The 9,001-nt window shown below is 40.3% G+C and overlaps 1 protein-coding gene and 1 pseudogene across 6 annotated transcripts; one reads left to right on the forward strand and one right to left on the reverse strand.

Annotated features, from left to right (window-relative positions):
* Nucleotides 1–191: 191 nt before the first annotated feature.
* On the forward strand, nucleotides 192–1,498 carry LOC131326141 (pentatricopeptide repeat-containing protein At1g11630, mitochondrial-like; annotated as a pseudogene).
* A 136-nt stretch (nucleotides 1,499–1,634) lies between these two features.
* Nucleotides 1,635–8,338, reverse strand: LOC131326152 (peter Pan-like protein). Of its 6 annotated transcripts, none has more exons than XM_058358787.1 (9): nucleotides 8,300–8,338; nucleotides 7,886–8,058; nucleotides 6,057–6,122; nucleotides 5,655–5,831; nucleotides 3,926–4,156; nucleotides 3,178–3,270; nucleotides 2,911–3,098; nucleotides 2,295–2,488; nucleotides 1,635–2,068 (listed from the first exon to the last, which is right to left on the reverse strand). In XM_058358787.1, exons 3-9 carry the CDS (start codon nucleotides 6,072–6,074, stop codon nucleotides 1,989–1,991), a joined length of 981 nt encoding a protein of 326 aa, XP_058214770.1. In that variant the 5' UTR covers nucleotides 6,075–6,122; nucleotides 7,886–8,058; nucleotides 8,300–8,338; the 3' UTR covers nucleotides 1,635–1,988. The 6 variants fall into 6 exon arrangements, with proteins under 6 accessions (XP_058214770.1, XP_058214797.1, XP_058214763.1 ...); XM_058358814.1 differs by having other exon boundaries at nucleotides 5,655–5,828; nucleotides 8,300–8,335; XM_058358780.1 differs by lacking the exon at nucleotides 8,300–8,338 and having other exon boundaries at nucleotides 7,886–8,075.
* Nucleotides 8,339–9,001: the final 663 nt, after the last annotated feature.

The following is a 9,001-nucleotide window of genomic DNA, read 5'->3' on the forward strand; positions in this document are numbered from 1 at the left end:
TTTTTTTTCTCAACGTGTAATTTTCCTCGGTTTTCTTTTCTACCATCCAAACACGGCGCCATATTCTCCAACCAATATGGCGGCATTCTTCAGAAGCCATGCACAGTCGACGCCTACTCTCTCTCCCTCCCTCCCACCGACCACTCTCTCTCTCTCTCTCTCTCTCTCTCTCTCTCTCTCTCTCTCTCTCTCTCTTCATCTTCCTCTCTCTCCTCCCCCTCCCTCCCCACGTTACGCGACATGCATCAAATCCGCGATCGAGTCCGAAAATCCGACCCTCTCAAGCTCGCCGCCACCTTCGAATCCTCCTCCTCCGCCACCGTCCCTCTCTTCCACCTCTGCGTCCAAAAGCTCTCCTCAACCGCCCCAACCTCGTCGAACGCATCCTCAACCACACCATCACCACCGCACCGACGACGACAAACCATCCATCCCTTTTAAATTCCCAAGGGTTCTGGATCGGTGTCCTAACGCTTTACTCCTCCGCTCGATCGGTCGACCGCGCCGCTCGAACCTTCAACAAGATGGAAAACCACAACTGCCCTCGGACCGAGAAATCGCTATGCGCGATCCTATCCGTTCATCTCGATAACAAAACGAACCATGAATTACATCTGTTGTTCGAGTCGGTCCGTCGTGGCGCCGCGTGTGAAATCTTATGAGTTGGTTCTGAAGGCGTTTTGTGAGGAGAAAAAGATGGATTTGGCAATGGAGTTGGTTAATAAGATGGAACATGAAGGTGGGGTTATGGTATGTTTTTGGATGCTCATTTGAAGGCTAAGGATATGGGTGGATTCGATGCAGTTGTGAAGAGGATGATGGAGAAAAGGGATTGGGTCCTAACCCTAACTTGGCGGCTTACAATGTTAGAATTATGGGGCTATGCAAGATCAAGGAATGCGTTAGAGCCAAGAAGTTGTTCGATGAGATGGTTTCGAAGGGGGTTAAGCCTAAATTCGGCGAGTTACAATGTTCTGATTTCCGGGTTTCGTGAGGCTGGGGATTTGGAAACGGCGAAGGAGGTTTTGGACAGAATGGTGGCGGATGGGCTTGTTTCGCCGCATTCTTTCGCGTAGGTAATATACCTTGATGAGGCATATGGTTTAGGAGGGAGACTTTGATTCGGCCTTGGAAACGTGCACGTAGATTATAAATAGGGGGTGGTTACCTCCATTTGCGGCCATGGAAGTTCTGGTTCATGGGTTGGTGAAGATGTCGAGAGGGGATGAGGTGAAGGAGGTTGTGGAGAAGATGAAGGAGAGGCTTAGAGGGGGGGGCCGTGGATTCGTGGGGGAAGGTCGAAGCAGCCCTTCCTTTGTAGGAGTAATGGTTTCACTTTCTGTACTTGAGAGGAAGTGTGGCAATTTTTTTGTCACTGTAAATTTGTTGGTGTTGATGTTTAGTGGAATTATGCAGAGCTTCCAATTCGTCGGCTTCTTCAAAACCAAATGTTCGTTGTTTTCCCAGAAATTCCTCAGTGTTTCAGAAATTGGTGGAAAGGAGATTCCATACTTGTTTTACCTTTGTTATAAAGGGATTAATTTCTAAAATGTTCTTAATGTGCTTTTGGATGCATTTTAAGCATTAATCTGAGAATTCGATTGAACATAATTTGCAACAAACATGAAACTAGCCTCTCTTTTTTTTAAACATCAGCGACTAGACAGATATCACAGATCTAAATGCGAAATACAACTCATTTCCCTAAGCCAACAAAACTCTGCACTTTTCTTGTAAATGGATCAACAGCTATTTTCTTCTCAAACGCAATAGAAACAAAATGGCACTACTATTCTTCTTCTCATTTCCTCAAATACAAAATTGGGAAGCTAATTGATATTGTGCACCCTTTGGAGTTGTCCACACCCACCTGCCCAGCCCTAGAGAGAGAGAGAGAGACCAACCAAACGACTCGAAACTGTCATAAAAAAGTATCGTCAGAATACAATAAGAACTGCCTCCTATTTGTGTTTGAAGATGGTTTACGGCTAATCTTCCACCATAACTTCCTCATCCTCTTGCTCTTGCTCTACCTCAGTCTCCTGTGTTTTCTGTTTGCCATAATCTCCTGAAAGGGATAGAAATGTTATAGTTAGTGACAACTGCATTTCATACTCCTGTTCTCCCATCGGCTACCAGTAGGAATCCTAAGAAAAGAATAAGAGTGAAACGAAGGAAAACCCCCCAAACACAGCTGATATGGACAAATAAGCTCATTGCAAGGGCATAGCACGCTTCTGGTTTTTTCCCACCACAGAAAAAGGAAAGGTACAATGTTAGATCAAAGAACATACCATATTCACTGAATATGACGCCACCAGAACACAATCCTTCCTCGACTTTCATGAGTTGAAGAGTCATCCTGGGTCCAATCTCTTGAAGCTTGACAGCACTTTTTGTGGAAGCTCGGTTAACTCTACCGAGATCACTTGGTAGACTTACAGTTGCCGCTTCTTCATCTGCTTCGCTTTCTGATCCATAACCAGCCCTGCAGGCAAATACCAAGGAACGGAAAACACAATTTTACAAAGTTAAAACAAAAATAGTAAACATTCCCAACACATAAGCATGAGGTATCAAAGAGCTTCTTTTCTTGTGATTTTATGCTAATATACGTAATTAAATTTCCCTTATTCTTAGTCAAGCAGAGGTTTATAGACCATAGAAAACTCTAATGTACCATTGAGACTATACTAACTACTGATTACCCTCTATGCCTCTACGCTCTAAGCCTCTAATGCTCACAAAAACAAACATAAATGCATAAACAATGGAAATCTGAGAAGCTGAGAAACAACTGTGAGTCAAATTGAGAGCTCCTTAGCTACTTGATACTTCACACACACCCGAGAGAGAGAGAGAGAGAGAGAGAGAGAGAGAGAGAGAGAGAGAGAGAGAGAGAGAGCATACTTGGTGACAAAGTCACTCACGTCTTGAAGACTTCTTAAATCAGGAACTTGATGGTTCTGCACAAACTTTCTGATTCTGCGTGAGACCCCAACAGGTTGTAGTCTGATGGAGTAATGCCGAAAATCAATCAGCTTTGTCTCCTTATTATAGTTTAGCAGCACAATTCTCTCACACGAAGAAAGTTTCACCTGCAACACAAGCAACATATGAGGGAAAGCAGTACTCAATATGATGCAAGCATCTGGTTGACATTGTCACAGCACTCACAGTGTTAATATCAATGCCTGGAAAGATGTTTTGAAACATAATAGTTGTAAGCTTCAGGTGTTGCTCCCCCGTCCCAAAACCAGAAAGAACAATCTGGAAAAATAGTGGATGGAAAATCTGAATAAGTAATCAAAAAACAAGTAACAAGAAAATCAATAATGTGCAACAGTTAGTTGACACTTGAAACCAACTATACATTGCAAACTAAATTTACAAAAGTAGCACATTGTACAGCTTGAAAATAAATGGTGGGAATACATGTTGACAGAAGAACTGTGAATGTTTTCTTTTCCTCTACACAAGGAAGTTTAATAACTTGCTAATGCGGGAAAACTGTAAAGTTATACATAAAGAGAATTGGAATCCACTTCAGAGCACCAAACCATAGGCTCTTTTGCGTTAACACATAGCCCTGATCACAACAGAATAGCACTATCACATGATTCACATGGCAGAAAAAGGAAATTACAGATTCCAGAGAGACATCTAAACTAGATTTTAATGCCTGTTCATGATAACATTCTCAGTGATACGAGTTACTAAAGCATAAACCCTCTAACAGCTGGAAGTTTGTCACCCATTTGTGATATCTCTCTGGTCATTGCCAACTAAATACCTGTGCTATGGACCTTAAGTTCGCAAAGTTTCCGTAAGAAGCAATTAGATGAAAATCAATTGCAACAATATAGACACGCAGCTGCACAGAAGTGTATATTTGTGCATGCACTCCTCAGAAGAAGATTATTACCAAGGGTGGGTTTTTGAAAAGGTCTTGAGGACATCTCGGGCGCACTTGAGAATGAGCAACATCAACTGCCAATGAGTACTGTTGTATTTTAAATGTTAGAGTTGGGCCTTGCGGAGTTCTGGCAACCCTCAAATATGGTGCGGTTTCAGTTTTTGATAATATGAGGAAATGTGTAACTCCCATCGGCCCTGCAATGTTCAAGAAGTCTTTGATATTGTTACGCCTCTTTTCCTGCAATTTTGAGACAACGATGAAGTACCAAGTTAGCCAGGAGTATGCTTGATTTTATCAAACTTTACATACTGAACAGAACCAAGCCTGATGAATTGAAAGCTTTTAGAAGATCCTATATAAAAGGGGATATGCATTAAGGAAGACCCAAAACTGCTTAGGCAAGGAAGCCATTTTGTTCTCCGACTTACGTATCAACACCGTATACCCTTGTAGAACATTCAGCTACTGTTTTACTTCAACACGGTGCTTTAACTATGACACTATCTTTAAACAAATACTAGTCACCGCAAATTATAGATTTCACACAATTGAAAGAATACTGGCTGGCGAAATTGAAAAGAACCAGCCAAAGTAAGAAGAGTTAATTCTGGGCCGGTCCTAATATTGGATTCCATAGCCCACCAAGTACTATGGGGTAAAAGTGCAACGCTCACTAAGTCCTGTGGGTGTGCTTTTACTTCTTTACCCCACTTTAAATAGCAACAAATGAACACATCTCTCTCTCTCTCTCTCCCCTCCCCCCCCCCCCCCCCCCCCCCAATCAGCCCCGCCACCGGCCACTCATTCGCCGGTCTTAGCATTATTAATCATAAATTTAGACATAATTTAACACTCATAATCGTAAATTTAGACATAAGTTAACACTGTTAATCGTAAATTTAAACAAAAGTTAACACTGTTAATCATAAATTTAGACAGAATTTAACACTGCTAATCGTGGCGGTGGTGGTGGTGGTGGAGGCGTGGTGGTGGTAGTCATTGTGGTGGCCGTGGTGTTCGTGGAGAGGTGGCAGTGGCGGTGGTGACGGCAGTGGCTTGGTGGTGGCTGTGGCGGTGACAGCAATGGTGGCGGTGGCGTGATGGTGGTGGTGATGGTGGTGGTGGCGGCTGGTTCGTCTCGTTGATGTCTCTCTCCAATTGCCTCTTTTTTTTTGCGAGGGGTATTTTTGTCAACAAAATAATGAAGAGGACCTACTGGACTATGGACTCTTTGGGCAGGACCTATTGGGGTATTCTTCACCCAGACAGGGCAAGCCAGGAAGTTCCCCAAGTAAGAATCTCCTGAATGCATTTACAAGAAGCTGATATCCCTTAACTAACTGGCCACATGGCCAATCATGTCTACCTCTATGCAACAATTACTTGTTCCCAAGTCACATTATCCGTGTGCGTGAGCAGGGGAGAGGGAGCTTGAAAGAGTCTTTCAAAAACATCCTATACTACTAAAATTTGTTAGAGCAAGGATAGAAAGTGAAGCGTAGAACGAGGATTGAGAGCAATAGCTAAGGATGTTACTGAAGGATTATGTGACCTAGATTTGTCCCACAAATCTATCAAACTTGTGCTATTTTCACTCCTAATGTCTAGGCATAACAGTTCTCCAAGCAATCATTGAAAGTTCTTTAAGCCACTCTTGTTTGGAATGAATCGATACCAAATTAACAAAAACACCAATATAGCTGACTGAAGCTACAAAATGGTAGTAATTAATTACCTTAAGCTTAAGGGCAGTATAAGGAAGCATCAACTTCCTCAAGTCCATCTGCAATTGCCTAAGAGAACCAGGCAACTTCCCTCTCGAAAAAACAAAGCTTTTTGGGATCTTATCGCCCGTGATATGATCCACAGTCGGCTGCTTCTTCATAACTGGCTTTACGAATGCCGCCTTCTTCTTCAGATCCAATTCGAAAAGATAGTAGCATAAATTAGTACAGACATGCCACCAAAACGATACATAATTGAGAACTTAACAAAAGCCCCCTTTGGTTTAAAAAAAAAAATTAGACGAAATAACAAGAAACCAAAAACTTTCACTTCTATTTTGCTTTCTTTCCTTTTCCTCATTTCCCCAGCAACAAACCAAAGAGAGCGCAACATCGAATAACGTAAATCTTACATTTCGGAAACGAGCCATCTCTTCTTCAATGTGTGTTCCAGTGCCCTAATTGATATGTCAATCAAGCTGCATAAAACTACCAACTTAGAAATCAAACAGTACACACACACAGAGGGCTAAATCCAACATACATAGATATAGGGATAAACTAGGGTTTGTATTTTAGAGAGAGCAAAAGAGAGAGAGACCTGATAATGGATGGAGATGAGTAGAGAGAGCGAGTCAATAATCGCAGTGCCAGAGAAAGTCGACGCGGGAGTAAAGCTTTAGGGCAGAAGGGGTTTTGGTTCAGGGGTTAACTATGTATAATTATTTGATGGGCCTCGGCCCAAATGGTTTGTTGGACAGAATGACAGACCTGCATGGGCTCTTCACTTGGCCCAGAAAGGTGAAAAAGAAGGGAAAATGACGGCCCAGAACGTGTTTTGATAATTAATACATGCCAAGGACATGCTAAGAACATTTATTAATACTGAAAATGTTCTTGGCGGGTATTAATTATTAAAACACATACTTGGCCATCATTTTCCCGAAAAAGAACATTAGGCAACAGGCTGTGAATGAGTAATTTTAGGCCCATTTTGGCTTAATAATTCTCTAGGATACTTACCCCCCAAAATAACAAAACAAAACAAAAATTCTCTAGGATAACTTTTTTGTCTTTGGTAATTTTGTATTTAATGTTCAATGAATTATAGGTTCTCGAAGAGAGGAATATAAAGCCTACAAATACATAATCAAAATGTTAACCAAAAATCACCAAGGACAAAAATAATCCAGAACTGATAGACTTTTGATTATTTCTTTTATTACACAAAAGAAATTTACTATGGTTTGAAAAAATTTACTTTTTAGATTCCTACACTAAAAGTTTATTTAAAAAATTGACGCAAAACTAACAAATGCGAAAAAAAATTTGAATAAAGACAAAAATATTATCTAGCTTAATTATTGAGCCAAAACAAGTCCTTCACCGACTATTTGTTTTGTCAAGTCCAAGAGCCAGAAACACACAGTAATGTGCAATTACGATACACTTTTTTTTTTTAACAAATTAGGTTCAATGAAAATACATTAAGGCTCCCTAGATGGCAGAAAACTTAAAAGCTTTAAATAAACTACAGCGCTTTTCATGAATACAATGTATGAAAACAGATTCATTTGATACACATGGACGTACGTCCAAATATGTGTGTCTCTATTAATTTTCAATGAGCTAAATTGGCATTGGGTAGTTCTTGATTAGATGGATCTCTTCGTCTATTGGGTGATATTCAATCTCCAAACTTTATTACTAACACTGTTGTTGGATTCGGCCACCAAAATCTAAGGTCTTTTTTTGGATCGGCCTTTTTTACAAGCTCATTTATTTATTCGTTGATATATAGTGTGTTAATCTGGATTAAAACGTCAATAAAAAAGCTATTAAAGCCATACAAAAAAGGCAGTAAAATCCAAGAAAGATAAAAACTTCTAGACAAAAGGTAGAGAATGAAAGCCTTCTAGCTGTTCCATCTACCAACGTCAAAGTGTATAGTATTGTCTTAGTTATGGCCTGAACAAATGGAGCACTATCAATTTAATTAGAGCACCATATCCACAATGAAGTGGAAATCAAAAAGCCACCTAATGATCATAAGATGTCAAAATATAATCTAAAGCCTTATGAATGTACTTTCACAAGTTATCATTTAATTAATATTGGTATTATGTGTAAATTTAAATATTTGGACAATTTTTGAAGTAAATTTGTAAAGGCAGAAGTCGCACAACGAAATGCAGATCGGAGGAGACTGAGGAATAAAGCCAAGAAAATGCAGAAAATTTACCGATTTGCAGATCGGTGGAGTCGTGGACGCCTGGAGTTTGGACGCCTGGAGTCTGGAGTCCGGACGGTGTGCATCTGTGCGGGAGACTGAGAGAGAGACGGTGGACTGGAAGGCTCCCGGCGGAGGCTCCCGGCGGCGGGATCAGATCTGGAGTGGAGGAACGTGGGGGTGTACTGAGGCTTTGGTCTGGAACATAAAATAAGTACTTATTTTTTAAGAAGGCAATTTCAAGCTAAAAAATAATGTGTTTACGCAAATAATTTTTCTACCAATATGGATCTTGTTTAATAGATTTCATCAAGATCTTTAATATGGTGCCAAAAAAAATTAAAAAATTATTTTTCATTTACATTATTTTTGAGTTTGAAAATATGAAATAAGTTGCTTATTTTTTAAGAAGATTTCTGGAACAGCCTGAGACTTGGGGGCTGGCTTTGGCGTTTTTCGTTTGGGAAAGGGGAAAGGGGAGACCGACAGTGACAAGGGATTAGGGTTAAGGGTTAGGGAGAAAATTTCAAAATAGCCCCCAACTTTTACACCAAAATTCAATTGGACTCCCAACCTTTTAAAAACTTCAATTTTACTCCCAACATTATATTCCGTTAATCAAAATGCCTTCTTCTGTCTGAATGACTAACGGATTCCGTTAAAGGCTCCGTTAAATATCGTCCCGATCGAATTTTGATGATCTGAGCCGCTCAATGTTTTTCAAAATGTGATTTTAAGGGTATATTCGAGAAATCAGGAAAAAAAAAGATCGCGAAAGGCTTCATCTGAACAGTTTTTTATTGAACTTCAATAAAAAAACTGTTCAAATCAAGCTTTTTCTGGTCATTTTTTTTTGTTGATTTCCGGTGGGTGCCTTTAAAATCACGTTCTAATCACATTGAGCAGCTCGAATCATTGAAATTCAATCGGAAAATGGGAGGTGTAGACCAAAGCAAAATCCAGACATTAGGACTTGAACAAAATCCGGATCGATCCGCACCTCCCCTTTCCCAATCAAATTTCGATGATCTGAGCCGCTCAATATGATTAAAATGTGATTTTTAGGGAACTTACGTGTTCTGGTCTTTTTTTTTTAACACATTGAGCGGCTTAGATTATCAAAATTCG

Source organism: Rhododendron vialii, chromosome 1a (assembly GCF_030253575.1).
Source record: "Rhododendron vialii isolate Sample 1 chromosome 1a, ASM3025357v1".
NCBI classification, from domain to species: Eukaryota; Viridiplantae; Streptophyta; class Magnoliopsida; order Ericales; family Ericaceae; genus Rhododendron; species Rhododendron vialii.

Bases quoted from the DNA above. Each gene is read 5' to 3' on its own strand.
- LOC131326152 (XM_058358787.1), bottom strand. The intron at 4,157-5,654 runs GTAATTAATTAC...TCAAAATTGCAG, and splicing joins ATACTGCCCTTAAGCTTAAG to GAAAAGAGGCGTAACAATAT. The intron at 2,069-2,294 runs GTATGTTCTTTG...TATCCCTTTCAG, and splicing joins CGTCATATTCAGTGAATATG to GAGATTATGGCAAACAGAAA.